At 38.8% G+C, this 22,320-nt stretch overlaps 1 protein-coding gene across 1 annotated transcript in view; it reads right to left on the reverse strand.

Moving 5' to 3' along the window:
- The window catches only part of AFF3 (AF4/FMR2 family member 3), a 299,241-nt gene that overhangs the window by 151,242 nt on the left and 125,679 nt on the right, over positions 1 to 22,320 (reverse strand). The window contains exon 4 of the mRNA XM_042460463.1: positions 15,935 to 15,976. Within this exon, the coding sequence (XP_042316397.1) occupies positions 15,935 to 15,976 (42 nt within the window). The remainder of the gene's footprint in view (positions 1 to 15,934; positions 15,977 to 22,320) is intronic.

Below are 22,320 nucleotides of genomic sequence, written 5' to 3' on the forward strand. Positions count from 1 at the left end.
AATATTTAAACAGGGCTATCATATCACCTCTTAACCTTCTCTTCTCCAGGCTAAACATCCCCAGCTCCCTAAGTTGTTCCTCGTAGGGCAAGGCTTCCAGATCCTTCACCATTTTAGTCGCTGTCGTTTGGACATGCTCCAGTTTCTCCACATCCTTTTTAAATTTGGGAGATGATTGGCTGGCACCAGTGTTGCCAGTTTCCGGGGAATTCCCCGGTGTCTGGATAATAAAAAGCCTTTCCAGGGAATTTCCAGGTATAAAAAATTTATGGGGAATTTCCGGGGAATTAAACCTTCCCGTTGGGGAATTAAAAGCCTTTCCGTTTATGGGGAATTATTTCACTTCTCACCCCAAAAAATGGCCGAAAATGCCTTTTCCACCGATAAAATGGCCAACCCAGAAGTCCCCGCCCCTTTTGTCTTCCCATGATGCTTTGCGGTCCCTTGACCCAGAAGTCCCATCCCTTGACCCAGATGCCCCGGGGAATTTGGGGGTGTTTCAGAGATTTTCAGGGGGATTTTCTTCAAGGGTGATTGGCAACATTGGCTGCCACAGACCTTTCTTCCCCTAGCACATGCACACACTAGCCCTGGGCTTTGGGAGGTGGTGACGCAACAAGTGATCCTGGCTGCCAATGCCTTCCACAAGCTGGCTGCAACACTGAATGTGCTTCACTTTCAATGTATTGGGGAAGGTGTTGGCAGCCAGGCTTCCTGAGAGGGGAGCAGGGAGCTGACTTTAGAGAAGCCATGGGCAACTCTGTGTTTGGCTGGAGAGAACCAATTTTTGTCCCTGCACCCATCTGCAAGCTACAACAACATATTTGTCATGTTTAGTCACCACTGTTGGATGGGCTGAGGCTGAAAACTGGGGGTTTGGGGTAGATGGGAAAACTAAAAACCACTTTTGTGGGCAGGCTTTTGAGAGAGGCTATTTTCAATAAAAAACCATCCCAAAGATAGGCCTAAAACTGAATTGGAAGGGAGCTTTGGGGGGTTATTTAAGGGACTTCAGGGGCTATACGAACCACACAGATTGCAGATTCTCTATTCTTGTTTTACAAGGACACTCAGCTGTCCAGAACAGGTCTCCACACTGCCCCAGACCAGCTGAAAGAGATTTCCCTCAAGCACCCAGGAATTCCTCCAAGGATTTTTCATACTCTCCAAACACAGAAAATGGATTCAGATTTCTGGCAGCTGGAGGCTCCCATGTCAGTGGGAATCATATCAAGTTCAAATCCCAACTTCACAGAAGCAGACAGAACCAGGACAAAATCAGGTCAGGTTTAAATCCCCCCTTCACAGAAAGAACCTTGGCTTATCTTAAGCTGGTTGCTGTCTTTCAGTCCTATCTACCTCACAGAGCTGTGGTTCAAAGCAATAGGAAGGGGGTCCAGACAGTGGTAGCAGGTTGTTTCCATTTCAGTAAGATTATAAATCCACTCACGGCTTTAATCCAAACTTTAGAAGATCTATCCAAAGTGATGAACCCCAAGTAGCTACAGCAGTTTACACAGCTCATTTGAAGTCTGGATTTAAACTTGATGGAGATTCAGCACCCACTGACATAAGAGCAACCAGTTGCCGCAGATTCAGATATGTGAAGAGGTTCATGTCATGAGATGCTTCAAAATAGCACTGTGGATACCAAATTATCTTTCTGGAAACACTGACCTGGGCAGACTTTTACTTGCTTCACACATTTGCATATGCTATGTCCCAGACAGGGAAGACAGCAACAGAACTATTCTGTTATTTGAAGAAAGATTCATAACACTTGCTATGCATGCCTATTCTGACAGCCCAATTCATACATTAATCTATGTGAAGTGCCACTAGGGTGATTATAAAACAGATATTAAAAGAGAGCATGGAACCAACAACAACATTAATCAGAAAGCATTTCCATGTAAAACAGAGACACATGGAGGATTTCTAAGCTGGGGGAAGCAGTGTATCTACAAACACAATGACTTTTGCATAGGACAAGCAAATTATTGATAGGATTCTTTAAATAATGTACAAGATAAATAGGAGATTTCTAAATGTTGTTAAAGCAATTAAATGACCTGTACAGAAAAACCATGGAGCATACATGAACAATTTTATCCAGTGTTTGTGGTGGTCTTGAGATAGACAAATATAGCTAAATTATAGCAAAGTGAAATGAAAACTGCAGTAACTACTGTAATAAGAAGGCAAAAGAAAGAAGAGAACATATGTTCAGCCCCAGATGGTAAAAAATTATTTGTAATTTAATTTCATGGCCACATTTACATATACTGGTAAACCAAAATACAGAATCATATGAAGAAGCAGGAATGGGTTGTTTTAAAGTGTTAGGTCCTATAGACACACACACACACACACACACACACATACCCTCTTATTCCCATGCAACAAGGTGGAAAACAATAAACCAGCTCTCACTTTCACTTGAGCAGATTCCTGGTTTGTCATATATGTACAAATAAGAAATTGTGGTTTAAAGCAAGCTATGATTTGCTGAACCAAAGCAATCCAGAGTTTGAAGATGGGTATTTTAAAACAACTGACTAGAATTCATTCAAAAACTATAATTTTTGTTTTGCAAATAATGAAAAGTCAAGCATCTGCTAAAGTGAATCTAACTCATCGTTTATTTTTTGCTGTGCAAGAAACAGGAGTTAGAAGAGGGAGTACTTAAATCCAGCACATTGCAGTGACATATTCCTTTTCATGTGCATAATTCTAAATTATGGTTACTTCCAAACCTTTCCAATAATACTGAAACTTATACTGTAGTGGATGAAAACAATTTATGAGTCAGTCTTTTAAATGCCAACAAACATTGCAAACTATTGCTAGTTTGAATTAAAACAAACAAACCCAGTGCATGATACTGTTCTATTATACCTGTTTTAATCCCAATGAATAGATTCACATATTATCATTAATTTACTATGGCTATTAATCTCATTAACATTGTTCATTTTATCAATAGTACAACTAATTCTACCTTAGCCACCCATTATTTATCTTTATCTTCAATATTATTAACAATGTAGCAACTGCATCTATTCTTGAGATAGACTATTAAATTTAAACTATGTTTAGTGAGAAGTTTAATGATGGATTTAATGGTGTTAAAAGGGGAGTTATGCCCTTGGCCTTTACAGCCTTATGTGAAAACTTATAAAAGAGAGTAGTAATTCATGGAGTTAATACATCTTGTAAAGATTTCCTGCCTTTTAATCACTTGCAGCAACAGGATGTTATATTGCTGAAACACACTGATGCAAGATGGTAGCAAACAAGCTCAGATGCTTCAAATTAAACAAAGTACAGTTAAAACATATTTGATGCAAAAGTTCCTTTAATTTTTTAAAAAATAAACAATTATATTAAATCACTTTAATATAGTGATGCGGTGGTCTGCCAGCACACCGGTTGCTGCGTCCAGGAACCGCAGTGGCCAAACCGCGCGGTTCCCGGAAGCAGCAAAAAAGAAGCCTGAAAATGGCGCTTTTTTCTGAACTCCGGAAGTGGTGCTGCAAGGCGCTAGTCACGTACTCGTCGTGTCACTTCTGCTGCGCAACATCTGGACGCTATGCGTCCACAACGTCAAGATGGCGGCGCCCGTGTGGACGGGCGCCGCCATTTTGTATGGACCCAGTATGTACTAGGGTTGAGGGGCGTCTAGAATAGACACCCCTTTCTAACCCTAATAGGTCCCTTCCTAACCCTAACACGTACTTTCGGCGCGTGTGTAACGTGCCTAAATTAAAATAGTTTAAAGCACATTACAACACAGTACAAAGGACAAAATCATAATACAGCCTTGTAAAAGACCCTTCTGCTGCATGAAGCTAAGAGCCAAAGTTTTGCTGAAATAAAATAAAAAAGCATTTTTGCCTACTGGTGGTAAGAAAGTAAATTATAAGGAAATTGTTATTGTATAGATGGTATGATTACAAAGTAGAGGAAGAAAGCATGGATGGAAATGATCCAAGGTAAATCGGCTGAGATGAAACTTGATGAAGGAACTAGAATGGGGAGATATGGGAAGGGAGAGGACTAAACTTGTTTTGAATTTGTAACAAATGAATAATTAGCTCACTGATATTTTAAAATTTTGTCTGGTTTAATTAGACATTGCTAACACTTGCTGTTAGGTCTGACAATTAATGACCCTGATGTGGACCTATAGGTGCGTTACAGACCGCCCTAAAGCGGGCGGTCTGCCACCGCCGCCATTAGCTGCAGTGGGAAGCCCCAGCGAAAAAGGAGCGCCAAAATGGTGCTCCTTTTTGGCCCCTGGAAGTGGCGCCGTGAAGCGTGAGGCGCGCACTCGCGGTGTCACTTCCAGTGCACCACGTCTGGACACTGTGCATCCAAGACGTAAAAATGGCAGCACCCATGTGGATGGGCGCTGCCATTTAGGACATGCTCCGCGCGTGTTGGGAACGGGGCCAGTTAGGAAGGGGCAACCCTTCCTAACCCTAGCACGCGCGGAGTGCAACCTAAATGGCGGTCTGTAACCCGCCATAGTTACTGAATAAAGGTTTGCTGAGTTTTAACTACTGAAGCCTGACTTTCTGAACTTGGTTAGCTGCCAGACTTGACATCATCTCTGGCTGCTGACCTTTCATCAAATTTAGGATCCTAAAATGGGTCAGCCATACCCATAGACATCTCTAGGAGAAATAGCTGGCTATTTGGGGCCACTTTCAGCCCCCAGGAATATTAAGTCTGTCAAGCCCATTTTCAAAACAGTCTCCTTTCAAGGAAGGGATCTTCTTGAATTCCTTCATGTCTCTATAATAAATGTTTTTTTAAAAAAATCCATTACATTTTTCTTCGCACTGTGGGACAACTGTCAGTCCAGTGTGATGCTGTGCAAGCTCTTGGCAGTTGCCAAAGAGAGGTAGTACCTAGTTTCCTTCTGCTCAGAGTTTTTGGGGGCCATGCCAATGGGAGATCATCATAACGAGATCCAGATAAAAGCTTAGCCCATGATTCCATTGACTGTATGACCGTGAGCACAAATGTTCAACTCCCTATCTGAAACAAGCGGCAATGGACTAAGAAACAAGGAACTAACATTGATCCATATGGGCTAAGTTACAAATGCAACTTAATAAATACCTGATAGATCTTTTCAAAACCTCAGTCGATAGTTACAAGGAGCCAAATAAAACAAATAAAAGTGCTAAATTAGCAGGATTAAAGAGCAACATGAACATTTTTAATGAGAAAGCATACACTTTTGCAATATCCCGCTCCATGAAATGTTGCCTAGCAACAAGATATAAAAATGATGTACAATACTAGTAATTTCTTCCACATATGAAAACAGCACCCTACCAAGGCAGCTTCATAATACATTCTTACAAAACAAAAATCCATAGAGACCATTTAAGTTTCCACTTTTTGTAATATGCCCTGTTAAACAATCATGTGCTTTGCTCTTTTTTTTCTTTTTTGGCTAATACAGTAAAAACACTTATTTTTTTATACAATGATTAGAGAAAGAAATTTGCAGAACCAACAGAAAGAGCCACCAATGAATCACAAACATTTCTAAAATAAAATCTGTAGTGGCTATAAAGAATCAGGTTTCCAGACTTGGTAGTAAAAGTTCATAACAATAATTTTTTTTCCTCACCCGGGCTCTAGGTTGTTAAATTTAAAAAGAGAAAGAGAGAAAAGAAAGATAATTTGACACAGTGGTCAATAAATTATAGAAGTGCCTAAGGAGTGTAAAAAGGATAGGGGGAGAGAGTGGAAAAGATAGTGGGTTTAAAGAGCAACTAATATTAAAAAGTCAGAAGCACTGCTCCTGGGAATAAATTCTGTTTTAGCCTGAGAGCTCCCTAACGTGACAGGTGGAAGTAAATCATATCAGAGGCAGATCAACTTCAAGGTGTTGGCATGGCCATCTGGGAGTGAAGCTTGAACAGCTGTCAATTAGACCTTGGAGTGAGCAGAGAACAGTAACAGAAATTTTTGCCAGCCTAATTATAAAAGATGCTCTGCAGCCAAAACGTCAAGCCTGGAGCCAAGAGATAGTGAGACAGCCAAGAAATCGTGTACCCGGTTCCTATGACTTTATAAAGAGGGAAGAAGATCTAACGTAAGCCTCAAAATTCTGAGATTTTTCTGAAGACTCCAAGGTCGAGAAAAATGGATTATACATATACCACACAGAGGGATCTCCATTACTTCAGGGTGTCCTTTCTATAGCTATTACTTATGACCCTAAAATTGATGCAAATCACCAACCTGGCTTAAGCTGGTGCCAGAAAACAGTTTTACTATGATTTCAAATGCAACATCCCTGTAAATTCTTTAAGTTCACCTTCCCTACTTGGATCTGGATGACTATAGAGACCAGGGTTTAAATCCCTGCTGGGCCATTGAAACCTAGAATTCTTTTGGACAAGTCACACTCTCTCAACCTCAAGGGAAGGCAAAAGCAACCTCCTCTGAACAATTCTTAGCAAAAAAACCCAACAACTCCTTGATAGGTTTGCCTTAGGGTTGCCATACTCCAGAAACAACTTGAAAGCACACAACAAAAAACTTGGATCCAAAGCACTAACATTTAAAACATAGGTATCATTTAAAAAAATACTACCTGCAAATTGTTGTATTACTTTGATCACATATTTTACATGGCTGTATATCTTGTTCTTTTCAATACTTATTTCATTTAATTGGAAGCCTGGTGCACACATAGCTGGAGCCCTGGTGGCGCAGTGGTTAAATGCCAGTACTGCTGCCACAAGGTTGTGAGTTCAATCCCAGGGCTCCAAGGTTGATTCAGCCTCCCATCTATTCATAGCTCAGTAAAATGAGTACCCAGCTTGTTGAGGGCAATTGACTTACAGGTTGTAAACCACTTAGAGAGTGCTGAGTTCACTGATAAGTGGTATAGAAATGTAAATGCTATTGCTATTGCTATCTGTCCTAACTGATCTCTGAACCATGGTTAGACAAATTATCTTACTACCTTCATTTTTCGGGCTATGGGGCCGTGTTCTAGAAAATTTTAATCCCGATGTTTTGCCAGCAGTTGTGGATGGCATCTTCAGCCACAGCTGCTGGTGAAACGTCAGGAATAAACTCTTCTAGAACATGGCCTCATAGCCCGAAAAAATTAGAAAAAACTATGGATGCTGGCCGTGAAAGCCTTTGACTTCACATTACTCCTTTTCCCCCTTCTTTTCTCACCAGCTTAAAAAAAAAACACCTTCCTCCCTACCATGTATTCCACAGAACTTGGAAATCTGTATAAAACTTGGAAATAATGGTCCAGGAAATAGCACATTAGGATAACCAACTATTACTTATGAATTATTCCTCTGGTCCCCTTCCAGACCACTAGGTCTTGGTAATTTATACCATCTTCCCTTCCTCTTATCAGCTCTGGAGTCAGTCAGGGATGCCTAGAACTCTATAACTGGCTTGGAAGTGAGGTTAATGAATCAACCCAGGCTGGACCAGTGGTGTAACAGAGCTGACAAGACATGTTGAGAGGTGGAGGATCATCATAATCTCCACTCCACCCACCCTCTATGAAGGAAAAAGAAGTGAATAAATAGCTGCTTACTTGCTTGCACTTTTTTTTCTAGGGGGAAAAGGGAAGAAAAGAAGAGTACAGACAAAGTCTACAGTATGAGGTACAGCCTGAGTGACATCATAAGAAAATGAAATGGAAGGGTTACTAATTACAGAAGTAGCTTTATCTTTCTTTTTTTAAAAAAGTTATCATTGTAGGAGTCAGCAAAAAGATCACAAAATTAATGTTTGTGTTTTTTTGCCCTAATGTTCCAAGCTCTGCATCTGCATTAGGGCTAATGATAATTAATACTAATCAGAATTACCCCCGAAAGTTGAGACTGAAACCTTAGGTTTCAAGTATATTTATAAATAACACTAAAGTATGCTAGGGAGTGTAGTGTGTTCAACACAAAAGAACAACAAATTACTTTAGGCTGGAATCATTTTTAGAATATACTTTTGGCTCCAATACAATAACATATTTTAGTACTTCTTTAAAGGCACCATGATGGCATTTTAAAGCACCGGAATGTTGTTTCATTCACTCTGTAGGTAATACAATTTATTACATACAATGCAAAATATTAATATTGTTATTAATATTATCTATTTGCAATATATCAGGGCCAGGCAGAAGATAGTTTAGGATTTGCTGGTAGATCCCTGGGCAATTTGCAGTAGATCAGTAAGGATTTCTAAAACCCAACCTAACAAAGGTGACCAGAAAAGAAAGTTCACTTTAAATTGCGTTGCTGAAATTGCAGAAAATTCAGAAATTTTGAAAACCTCAGCAATTGCAAAGAAATTTCACATTGAAAGGAAACAGATTTGCAGGCAAAAGAATATGTTTAGCTTCAGTAGTAAAAATAAATTTCTCAGCATGTCCTGAAGCTTTTTATTCCACCTTCTTGAACCACTACCTTGCACTTGGCTCCACCCTGATAGATCTCAAGTTTTTAATGGAAAACAAGGTCAGTCCCTGCAAGCTTAACATCTATTTTCACTCACAATAACAATAATTGGCCCTAACCTATTTTCAAATTGTTAAAACAATTTGGTAAAGAAATCTAATAGTTCACCAATGGTGTGTTGCACAACAATGATGATGATATCTGGTCATGAGAAGCTGTAATAGTTAGGGAAACATTTTGTAGGCAGATAAGAAGAATCACATCATGAATACATTATTTTAAAAAAAATAATGCTTCCAAAAACATGATGTAGGAATGCTACAGTAAGTTTCTTCCTGCTCCAGTTGTGGTTAACAGAAGCCCATGTCACAGAATGGATGAAATAAAACAGAAATATGTTTGATGTTATTTCCCTGAACTTCAAACAGCTTTAGAGCTCCAGTAACCATATTTATTAGACAGAACGTCAAGGTAATATTCCAGACAGCTACTTGCAATAAAGGTAACTAAAAGATGGGAAATGTTGCCATGTTATTGGAAAATATATAAATATGTAAATGCATAAAGGCAAGTGAAGTGTGACACAGCTTCCTAATTGCCTAACATGATTCCCACTAGATGCATAAATTAGAATACCTATTAGCAGGACTATGAATAATAATCAGTTTACTTTCTGGCTTGTATCTAAATATAGTTTCTATATGATTTCATCTTTTATTCAATCTGTTAAAGCCAGAACATCTAATTACAGTTCCTATTAGATTTCTTTTTTTCTATCTACAGAGCATATGTGATCACTGATATTTTTTATAAAAAAGACAGCATTTTTAGCATATGGAAAAATCATGTTATTATTAATGCATTCCCTGATGACTCTACATTTCAATTCCCTTAATTATTTAGTCATTGCTGATTATGTCTTTTCACAATTCATTATCCCATTTCCTGCAACGTAGACATTTTATTCATTAAGTGTCAAAATGAAGGGCCTGACCTCCAGAAAGATAATCAGGAAATGAGTGGCAGATATAAAAGGTCTAGGTTCTTCTTAAGTGTTCACTACTCCATCAAGCCATACCATTTTAAGAAATTACAGTTGAGTCAAATTTCACGTAAGAAAATATTAAAGTACCAATTGACACATAGTAAGTAGTGATTTCTAGGTTGTTTTTCTTTTTCTTCCAAAAACATATTTCACAAAAGACCAGGGATTTGGGTTTTGTTATCTTTTTTACATCCAACTCTGCCTATTGTGTGGTCGGCTGTTTGGATGACAATTTGGTTGCCAGTCTGCTGTAGCTTTTAGTCCAAATTTTGAAGCAGTTATCCAAAGTGCTGAACCTAATTTGGGGGTGGATTTCAGTATCTTGGATACCTTTACATTCAAGTCTCAAACCTGGTTTCATTACCCATTTACATGGCAGCCCTGTGTTCCCGCTGTTACACATACACAGCACCACTACTAATCATTGTTCAATATGGAACCACGGTATCTAAATAAGGCAGCAGTGAAATAACTAATTCTACACACTTTTACAAAGGCTTGCAAGCACTATGAAACACACTCATATGAACTTACAAATAAGAGGATGCAGCCTCTGTCCTCAGAGCTACTATATTAATGACAATAAAACTGGGCGGGCAAAAGGTAGATTGGGGTATACTGGTAAATCTGGGAGATTTGCAGTAAATTACAAACAGTTTATGACTCTCAGTAGTTTAAGAGTAGGAGTTACCTTTTAAGTTATAATCATAATGTACCTTAGTTATGCATTTCAGTCGTCCCTCCATACCCATGGGTTGTGAATCTATGGATTCAACCACCCATGGCTTGAAAATATTTTTTAAAAATCCCTAAAGGAAACCTTGATTTTGCCATTTTATTTAATGGATCCCATTTTACTACCCCATTGTATATAATGGATCTAATAATAATAATAATAATAACAACAACAACAATTTATTTATATTTACCACTTCTCCCTTTAGATCAAAGCGGGATTACAGAAAGTAAAAACATCATCAAAATACATATATAATTTGAAATACATCAATCAAAGAAAATAAGTAAGAAAAAGGAAGCGTTGTTACAGTATTGTTCACAATCATAAGGATCAAGTCATCATATTCAGGTGTAAAATATTATTCAAAATCAGATTAAAGGAGATCAGTTGGATAGGCCCGCCGGAAGAGATCCGTCTTAAGCGCTTTTTTAAAGGCTTCCAAAGAAGTGATAAGACGGATCTCTTCTGGTAAGTTGTTCTAAAGTCTAGGGGCCATCGCAGCAAATGTTCTAGAAGAGGTAGTTTTCAACCTGGTTTTAGGATATTCTAATATTTTTGTTCCAGATGTTCTGAGAGTGCAGGGCGGATTATGTAGGGAGAGGCGTTCCCTTAAGTAACTCGGGCCCAGGCCATATAGGGCTTTATAGGTAATAACCAACACTTTGTATTGTGCCTGAAAGCTGATCGGCAGCCAATGTAAAGATTTCAATACTGGTGTAATATGCTCTGATCTCGGTGTTCTGGTGATCAGTCTGGCTGCAGCATTTTGGATCAGTTGAAGCTTCCGAACTTGGTACAAAGGTAGCCCCATGTAGAGTGCATTACAGAAATTTAAACGAGAGGTTACCAGTGCATGTATTAGTGTTTCAAGGTCTCCCTGAGCCATGTAGGGATGCAGTTGGTGTATCAGCTAAAGTTGAATATCAATGGATTTTGGTAGCCATGGGGTTAGGGGTGGGGTTGGAACCAAACCCCAGTAGACACCAAGTGCCCATTGTAGTTGTGATTTTAAAAGAAATGAATTAAAAGTACAGGTTGAGACTCCCTTATCTGGAATCCCCAATTCGTCCAAAATCCAAAACATTTTCATGAATGGCTGAGATAGTGGCACCTTTGCTTTCTGATGGTATTACAGAAACTTTGTTTATACACAAAATTATTTAAAAAATATTCAGACTATGTATATAAAGTGTACATGAAACATAAATGAATTTTGTGTTTAGACTTAGGTTCCATCTCCAAGATGTCTTATTATATATGCATATGAAAACACAGGTATTACAAAATTAAAAAAAAAAAAATCCAAGATCCAAAACTCTTCCAGCCCCAAGCATTTTAGTTTAAAGTTCCCTTGGATCCAGGCCATCATTGCTAGTCATCAATATAATATAGATGCACCATATTATATCATATTTTCTACATGGTTTTTGGCAATTCAGTCTTAAAAGAGTATAATAAATTTTGTTGATTTCAGAGCAATGTCTAAGTGAGTAGGCTTAGAATTGCATTGTTTTAGAGACAGCCACTATTTTATACCAAAACATTGTTTCATTTCCTTTCAGCTGCATGTGGTTTGCTTTTAAGTTGACATAACATTTCGTTATGCATTATTAACTAACCAGTCAACTTGCCCCTGTAGTCAGCTCCATATCTCATTCTTATTTTTTCTTCCCCTTTTAAACTGAAGTTATTAATCTTTTCAGCTAGTAGCATACTGTTGACAGTCTGAGACAATGAACCTCAGTCCAACATTGTCTTCTAATAGTATGCTTAGAATTTTCTTACAAGCTTTATTTATACTTCAATAGAATTCCATTCTTCAGAATAAAATTAGAGCCTGGACAGAATGCATGATAAATTATTTTTCCCCCAAACCAAATATATGTGTGTGTGTGTGTGTGTGTGTGTGTGTGTGTGCGCACGCGCATTAAAAATCACAATTGTCTGGAAATAGCCTATTTCTCCAGTTTTCACTTTCCAGTAAGAAAGGTCTGGTTCTGTTAGGATTACTTCCTGTTTTCCAGTGGGATTTCTTTTAAGAATATGCCTGTGCAGAGAGTACTCTTAATTTGAGTTGTTATAGGAAGTAAATTTTAAAACATTTTTATTTTTAACGGGCATTTTGCAGATTATGATTGGGTAGTTCTTAATTGCTGTTGTTATGCCAGTTGATTACACCTTTGGGCTTTTTTTAATTATAGAGGAAATGTAGTTTTACATTGTAGATGCGTTGTTTTCAATGTATTTGTTTTTCATGTTTTGTGTATTTTCCTCTTGTAAAGCATCTTGAGTCCATTATAGACAAAGGGTTCTGATAAATTTAAATAACAACATCAACTTGACCAGGACTATGAGTGTGTGCCACAAACCAAGCTCAGTGATTTTCTTCACTATATCATACATTTTCATGTTTTTCTATACTATTTCCATCTTATGTAACAATACAATGGAGATTCTTGGGTGGGATTGTATACGGCATGGTTTGGCATCAAAACTTAATATAATATCCACTAGATTTCACATACTTTCTGCACTATGTGTATTCCCTCCAACTGTCCCAATATGGAACAGGCAGTCCTGATGAATCCTCTGTGATCCCACTTTTCCAGCTGCTTTTAAAGTGTCCAAGTTTCTCTTTCCTTGTGCCATTTTTCCTTTCATCCTCAGACTGACTTCAATGTGTAAAAATAGTTTACACTAAATTAACTCAGTTGGAGGAGAAGAGAAAAGGGGAGGAATCTTGCCCTTCTTAGTAGGCTTAGACAAAAGCAAACAGTTGTAGCATCTCCTAGCTTGTATGGTCTTCCTTATTAATAACTTTTGCCTTCTTGACCACAATCTGATGTTGTTTAGCCACATGTGAAAAATGTTGTAGAGGATGTATGCATCTTTAAATGGACAATCTCTTTGAATCCTGTAAACATATTCACATCTTGTGTATGTTGACTAGAGTGTCTGCAGAAAAATTTGGAACAAATTTATTCTTTCAAAATGGCTGCTGCAATAGATTCTAATGTTGGGTAGAATATCTATTTTCTAAGCTCTGTGTTCTGGGTTTTAATGAACACTATGCCTTACCATCAGGAGCCCTGGTAGTGCAGTGGTTAAATGCCGGCACTACAGCCATTCACAACCACAAGGTTGTGAGTTCGGTCTCAGGCGGGGCTTCAGGGCACACTCAGCCTTGCATCCTTCCACAGGTCAAAAAATGAATACCCAGCTTGTTGGGGCCAATTAGCTTACACTTTGAAAAACACTTAGGAAGTGCTTAAGTGCACTGCTAAGTGGTATAGAAATGTCCTTGCTATTGCTATTACCATCTCTGTCTTTTTGAAGGAATAAGAGTTTCTGTGAGGTGTATTGTTCCAGAAAAGCCACCGTCTAGCATTTCAAGTACCAACCTATCACGAAAGACATTGTCACACCAGCCTCGTATCTTGCAGCAATCACGGCTGCTGTCTCAGCCCAGGATTTCCTCTGCCCCATCCCAGATTTGCCCCTTTTCACTTGCTGCCCCTCACTCCTGGAACCTTCTTCCCCCACAAGCAAGAGCCATCACTTCTTTAACCAGCTTTAAAACAGAGTTGAAAACCATCCTGTTCAGAGAAGCCTTCCCCGGCATTGCATAATTGTCGCTTACTATTTGATGTTCTTTTGTTGCCTGTTTATCGAACCATTTTCTGTATTGCTATATACTGTATATGTATTATCCTACTTGAGAGTATGTATTTTCCCTGGAAGAAGATTAACCATCCATTATGAAGCCTTGCCCTCCCTCCAGTCCATCTGCCTTGGTCCAGGCCTCGGAGGTAGAGAGGAACTGCTGGACCTCATCCCCTTTCCCTCCATCACTCCCTTCTCCTTTTGTGTCATGTCTTTTTAGATTGTAAGCCCGAGGGCAGGGAACCGTCTAATTAAAAAGATTGTATGTACAGCGCTGTGTAAATTTACAGCACTTCATAAATAAAGATTAATAATAATAATAATAATAATAATAATGAAATGAAACATGAACACACTGCTTTGAAAATGTTTGTTATCACACCTCTCTTCTTTCCCACAACTGAACTTCTTGGAAACTCCATTGCCGGGTGTGATAAGCCTCTTCACTTCAATTCCAGCATTACAGCCACGAGGTGCCTGGTTGTTTTCCTCCTCCCGTGCCCTATTCTGAAGCAGGCTAACTCCGTGCCTGTTCGTTTATTTATTTTTAATTTTGCTGTGTTTGTGTAGTTATGGCAAAAATGATTAAAAACAATTTAAATTATTTTTAATTTATCATACTGCAAATACAGTAAAGACAAAAATTTAGAAAAAACCCTGACAGGCATGGCGTTAACCTTCTTTGGAATAGTGAGTGGAAGGGCATGAGAGGAGATGAATCAGGCTCCATCCTGGCATGTGAGTGCTGTAATGCTGGAATGAATCAAAGAGGCTTTTCACACTATAATACCTGTGCTATAATAGCAAGATTGGGAGATCATTGATGGGTTTTGCCCATCAATGAATAAATAGGTGCACTATATTAACTGGGTGACAGCAGGACAGACAAGATGTTGTCTGATAAGTACAGCAAAGGACACCTTTATCCTCTTAAAATTCCACTTTTTAACCTCACATGCTAAGCAAATTGCTCACAGCACTTTTTATCAGTAAGTTCACACTGTTCAACTTGTTCTTACAAAACACAAACAACAGACTCGACAATCCTCCAGGCTTCCTAGCAGTTTGACAGAAGCCAGTCCTCACGTAAACCTCATCAGCATACTAATGAATTAGCATAATAAATATGACCAGGGTCCCTTTCACAATACACAGTTGTAGCACTATGATTTCACTTTCACTGCCATGGCTGCCCCCTATGGAATATTGGGGCTTGTATTTTCGTCAATGCACTCTATCCGAAAATTTGAAATCCCTCCACTTAAACTGCAAATGGGAGCCAATGTGCTGGATTATGGCTCTGGAGACCAAGGTTTGAAATCCTGCTCAGACAAGGAAACCCACTAGGTTGGTAAGTCACTTTCTCTCAACCTCAAAGGAAGGCAGAGGCAAAGCCCCTCTGAACAAATCTTGCCAACAAAATCCCATGAAAGATATATGGTACAAATGATTTATGGCATACAACAGCAAAATTGCAAATCTCAGGCTTCTAGAGGATGGAAGTATGGCAGTTAAATTAGAATTACTGTATAGTGATATAATTGTGTACGATGAAAGGGCCCCGGAAGAGTAATATAATCATGATTGTGGTCCTCTACAATAAAATTAAAGAATTTATGTGCATGCCTGGCTTTCTTACATAAGCAGGAGCACAAATATTGCTTGTGGGCTGCATGTGGCCACCAAGATGGACACCATACATCCTCACTCCCTTCAAATAGTCCCCACTTTTTGTCTGTCAATGAAAATGGTGAACTGCTCCCACACCAAGTCTCCAGGAGGTATGATTTGGCTATCTATCTCTCCCCACTCAAGACTGTTTTACTCCTGTGGGTGAGCTTTTTTCAAAACCAGAAATGAGTGTTTAAAATTTCTGGTTTTGGGTAGTGGGGGGGGACATGCTGAATATCAGCATTTTGGCTCACTGCTTTGATAATTGCAATACAATCAGGTTGCTCCTGGAGCACCCTCAGTATCTGTTCAGCTTTAACATATTCTAAGCTACTGAAGAATAAATGTTAGTCCTACCCGTAAAATTTCTTCAGCACAGCTGTCATCTCCTGCTTCATCCTGTAAATAAAACAGAAAAAAAGATATAAAATGATGAGCATAATACAGTGGGCCCTTGGTATCTGCAAAATCAATGGATGTGCAAGTCCCATTAAATATAATGGCACAACAAAATAGTGTCCCTTATATAAAATGGAAAATCAAGGTTTGCTATTTGGAATTTATACTTCTTTGGAATATTTTCAAGCCATGAATGATAAAATCTGTGGATAAAAAAATTCATGGATAAGGAAGGCCGACTGTACTTGAGTATATGTACTCAGGCAACTTTAATGCTTTGTAAAAGTGGAAGTGTGTTCTTGCAGCCAGGAAATTGTGGTACCTTACACCTTACTCCAATGTACCTTAACTGTGTTTTTGAAACAGATCGGAACTTGTCACTCTTGTCCTGAAATAATGCAAGATTCCATATGCTATATAGCACAGAAATCACACACTAATTTCAAAACTTGGGAACTACTATGTAATGCTTTTTAACAATTAATTTTGTCATCATAACAAACCAAAAATTCATTTGATGCACACTTCCCAAAACAATCTAAACAAGACTTGTGCTAGACTTGTGCTATTCTAACATTAAAATGAAAAACTACAAACCTCTCATGCACAAGCACCTCTGAAATGAAGTGAGTGCCACATACTTTAGCACAGAACTCACCCACTCCAATATAGTTTGCCTAGGAGGAATGCACAGTGAAAGGTCTATAACATCATAAAAATAAATCTGTTGTTATGTGCCTTGAAATCACCCTAAGGCAAACCTATTAATGGTTTTCTTGCAAAGTTTTTTAGAGGGGGTTTGCCACTGTTGTCCTGTGAGGCTGATAGATTATGACTTGCCCAAGAACACCCAGTGAGTTTCCATGACTGAGTTGGGATTTGAACCCTAGTCTCCCAATGTTCTAGTCCAACACTCAAAACACTACATGATGCTGGCCCTCACTTTTAGCAGCCATTTTCCTTCTTTTAAATGTCAATCTCCATTGTTCTGAATCCAAGACATATATAGGTTGTTTAAACATTGTTTTTAATTTAAAAAAGGATTCCAGGTGAAATCTCCCTTATCATTTATAAGCAACTTGCTACCAACTGCAAACAAACAACAAACCTTATGGCCACACTTTGCTTGTTGAGATGCTCAAGGACAACACATTGGCTTGTATCAATAACAAACTAAGGATTATTTTCTACAAATTGTCAGAGAAGAGAGAAACAAGAAGGCTTGGCTTCAGTCTTCACATTGAACAAATGATCTATAGTTTATCGGCCTCTGCTTGTATCAGTGCACTGCCTTATTCATAGTATGACAGAACCCTCAAGACGTCTGGTTTGTTAAGCTAGTCATGCATGCCTACATTGCATGACACAACTGAGCAGGATGCAGTTTTAAATTATACTGAATTTGCTTATGAAATATCCAAGAATACCTTTTACTTCTGGGAGCAATATTTAATTTCTTAATCCCATGAAGCTGCATAAAGTAGGCAGTCTCCATATTCAAAATCATAATGTGCACTTTCTTATATTTTACTTAGTGTATTTTTATCTAGAAAAACCAACATACAGGTGATATGATGAACATTAACATTTTGGGGTGACCTTTATCTTCTTTATCAAGGATACTACTTCCCTAAAGGCAAAGTAGCTTCAGGGGGACTAAAGAAATACCTGGCAGGAACAGAGTTAAGCAACTCCACTTACGAATTTCCCACTCCAAATTTCTTCCTCTCAAAGCTGTCACTGAAGTTCAAACTAGACAATAGGTTTAGCACATTTTGCAGAAGTATTCCACCAAATTGTAAAAGACAACTGTTTGTCATGGTTTACTTCACATATGTCTTTCATTTAGCATGCTTTGTTTTGTGATTGGTCATTAGAAGATAAACAGTTCTAAAGGCTTAATTTTCACATCTCATTAATACAATACACATTTTGGAGGGAGTCCCATTGTGTTAACCATGGGGAATATATATTCTCCTTAAAATTGACTTTGACCCTTTTTCATGTACATGGAGGTAATATATACTCCTCTCTCCCGGTTGCCTTTTTACTGTAGTAATTTATTACTTTTTTTTATACTGGGTAGAAAAACTATTAGCATATTTCTACAATTACTTTGAAATATCAACATCAAGCACATTGAGAAATGACTACTGATAGCTACTAAAACATTTATTTAATCCCAGTGGTGTTCTAGCTGTGAAAAATCTCAAAACAATGTACAGTTATGAAACAACAGGCATCTGGAATACTATGCTATTATTCAATCTGAACAAGAATTATCAGCATCATTAGTACTGTAGTTATTAGTTTAAATTCAGTGGGATAATTTTAGTTAATGATTCAGGTTTCTTTTCCTTCTACTGCATTTCTAGACACTTAACCCTCATCCAGGCAGATTAAAAAAAAACCCATGCACTGAGTAATCTCTGGAGTATTTCCTAACTCCATGGGAATTCCAAGATATTGTAGGTTATAAATTATGCTCCAGATCCAAGGGAATGTTTGTGAATGTAGAATCAACAATTTCTAGACAGAAAAAAACAACCATATTCACATTAAGCAGAACATTTATTTGGAGTAGCTGTCTGCCCTCTCTCCTGCCCCCCCCCTTTTTCACAAATATAACCAATAGAACATCTTGTTTTGAACAACACAACAACAACCGTGAAATGAAATGAACATAAACCATATAAGAAATCAGCTGTTGTTATTTTTCTGTAGAAAGGCCCAACATTAGTGGTATCATGTTATCTCCTGATAACAAAACAATCTTCTGTTGAAGGAAATATCCCTCCATGAATGGCCATTCTTTCTACCAGTCACTTTAGAGGTAACCAGAGTAAGTCATTTGTTACTGCACTGATCCTTGTAAAACAATTTCCCACGCTCAGTCCTCCTTTTTTCTTACTACTTTAGAAGTAAAAGAAGGGGGATTGTACATTAAGATTATTCTACTGAAGGGTATCAATTTAGATTAAATATTTGGCTAACAAGCTCTGGCTGGAATTCAGTTAAGGATATATTCATAGATAAGTGTTCCTTATGCATGCAGATGTCCTTTTTGGATGTTGCAGGGTTTGTATTCCCTCTGCAATGCCCAAAGCTCAATGATCACAGCAGTGCTGAGATCCCAAAAGACTCAGGCAGATCTCAGCATTGACGTCATCAACTGGAATCTGGCTATTGGGGAAGTAGCCAGATCCTCCTCTGATCTTGGCTGCACGTGACACAGCTTTTGGGGCTATACAGTAAGTCAGAGGAAAAATATATGTCTCAGTCTAGCATAAATCTTTGTGCAGGTATTTACTCTATGCTGAGAGAATGCTGAATTGAGACAATTACAGCAGTTTTGAACTGATGGGGAAAAACTATTCTGCCTCATATTGACCATAGTGGAGATATGGACTGACCAGTGGGGTCATCACATTATAATCAACCCGGGCTTAGAATCATAGAATCATAGAGTTGGAAAAGACCGCAAGGGCCAGCCAGTCCAACCCCCTGCCATGCAGGAAATCCAGATCAAAGCATCCCCGACAGATGGCCATCCAGCCTCCGTTTGAAGACCTCCAAGGAGGGAGACTCCACTACACTCCTAGGAAGTGTGTTCCACTGTCGAACAGCCCTTACTGTCAGGAAATTCCTCCTAATGTTGAGGTGGAATCTCTTTTCCTGCAGCTTGCATCCATTGCTCCGGGTCCTAGTCTCTGGAGCAGCAGAAAACAAGCTTGCTCCCTCCTCAATATGACATCCCTTCAAATATTTAAATAGGGCTATTATATCACCTCTTAACCTTCTTTTCTCCAGGCTAAACATACCCAGCTCCCTAAGGCGTTCTTCATAGGGCATGGTTTCCAGTCCTTTCACCATTTTAGTCGCCCTCCTTTGGACACGCTCCAGTTTCTCAATGTCCTTTTTGAATTGTGGCGCCCAGAACTGGACACAATATTCCAGGTGGGGCCTGACCAGAGCAGAATATAGTGGCACTATTACTTCCCTCGATCTAGACAGTATACTTCTATTGATGCAGCCTAAAATTGCATTGGCCTTGTTAGCTGCCGCATCGCACTGTTGACTCATGTTCAACTTGTGGTCTACTTGGACTCCTAGATCCCTTTCACATGTTGTCTCCTTAAGCCAGGTGTCCCCCATCCTATATCTGTGCATTTCATTTTTTCACCCTAAGTGCAGTACCTTACATTTCTCCCTGTTGAAGTTCATTCTGTTAGCTTTGGCCCAGCTTTCTAGTCTATTCAGGTCATTTTGAATTTTGATCCTGTCCTCTGGAGTATTAGCTATTCCTCCTAATTTGGTGTCATCTGCAAATTTGATAAGTATTCCCCCAATTTTTTCCTCCAAGTCATTGATAAAGATGTTGAACAGTACTGGGCCCAGGACAAAGCCCTGTGGGGCTCCACTGGTCACTTCTCTCCAGGATGAAAAGGTGCCATTGTTGAGCACCCTTTGGGTTTGTCCGGTCAACCAGTTACAAATCCACTTAACAGTTGCCTTGTCTAGCCCACATTTTACAAGCTTCTTTGCAAGAATGTCATGGGGAACTTTGTCAAAGGCCTTACTGAAATCAAGATATACTATATCCACAGCATTCCCTTCATCTACCAAGCTGGTAATTTTATCAAAGAAAGAGATTAGATTTGTCTGGCATGACTTGTTTCTCTGAAACCCATGTTGACTTTTTGTGATTATGGCATTGCCTTCTAGATGTTCACAGATTCTATGTTTAATGATCTGCTCTAGAATCTTTCCTGGTATTGATGTCAGACTAACTGGACAATACTTGTTGGGATCCTCTTTTTTCCCCTTTTTGAAGATGGGGACAACGTTTGCCCTCCTCCAGTCTGCTGGGATTTCTCCTGTTTTCCAGGAGTTCTCAAAGATTATTGCCAATGGCTCCGATATTACATTTGCCAGTTCTTTTAATACCCTTGGATGTAGCTCATCTGGTCCTGGAGACTTAAATTCATTTAGGTTAAACAGGTCTTCCGGGGTGTACCAAGTTATTGGCCTAGGTAAATGTCTTCCTTGAAAGGATGTGATGTCTTCGCATTGTGGCTCCATCTAACTTTTATGCATATTTTCCTGGTTTACTTATTTCACTGGAATGGATCTTAACCTCTGAACTCAGCCTGCTGTTCATTAGTGATCAGATATGTTTCTGGTATGTACCACTTCTGGAGCTACTCAGCAGACAGAGTGCACATGTCTCAAAAGGCAGTCAGTTTATTAATGACTCAACAGTATGGTTATTGCTTCTTTGTTGTTAAACTTTTACTGCCTTGTGAATTTCATAAAATCTCTCTGGGTTCATTCTTGCTCTGATATAGCAGTCTAGATGGCACAGTTCTACCAAGACTTTTCTGTAATACACACAGAGAGAGAAAGAGAGAGAGAGAACAGTAGGCCAATCCATGGGTTCTGTAGCCACAAATTCTACCATTCACAATTTGATAATATTCCAAAAATAAAATGAAATAAAATTAAAATCCAAAAAGCAAACCTTGATTTTGCCATTTTATATAAGGCCAATCGCTTTACTGTGCCATTGCATATAATGAGATTTGAGTATTCATGGGGAGTATATTTGGCATGGGGGGGGTTTCCTGGAACCAAACCCCAGCAGATACCAAGGGCCCAGGGTATATCTTCAGCACAGTGATGTCAAGGAGATGCCATACTTCCATTTGTTTGAGTGCCTCATATTTCATGCCTTGAATGAATGCTGTTTCTATGTATTTATTTCATGGATACTGTGATAAAGAATAACTCTTCTAAAAAGTAGTTCAAAGTTTTCTAGCATTGAATCTTCACTTCTTTTCTTTAAAGACCTTTTCTGGCTTACACTAAACTAACTATGGGTTTCTGTACCAGATTCCTCTATCCCTGGCTTTCATGACCTTAGGATCTCCACTTGGTCTTTCCTGGACAGGATCAGCTGAGCATGCACTTCCTCTTCTCCATCCCTAGGTCTTTTACTTCATAGATGTCCCCAGTCATTCCAACATGAGGCATATCAAGAGGCTGCTCCTCATTTGTGCTTGACAAAAGAACTGAGGAAACACTATCTTCAGGTTCTGAGCAGTTTTCAGGAAGTAGCACAGTGTTTTAATCTTCAGATGTACAGTGATCATCCACACAGTCAATGTGAAAGAGCCATTTCAGAGCTTATTTCATGGCACTTCCAGACTACAGTAATTCAAATACAAAAACAGCTGTATTGCTATGTTTCCCTATCCTTGTTTCTACTCTTGGGAAAGGAATTAAATTCTCCTACCAGGCCACTAGGAAACAACAGTAATGTGCAATCATATTTACCATCCACA

Source organism: Sceloporus undulatus, chromosome 3 (genome assembly GCF_019175285.1).
Source record: "Sceloporus undulatus isolate JIND9_A2432 ecotype Alabama chromosome 3, SceUnd_v1.1, whole genome shotgun sequence".
NCBI lineage: Eukaryota > Metazoa > Chordata > Lepidosauria > Squamata > Phrynosomatidae > Sceloporus > Sceloporus undulatus.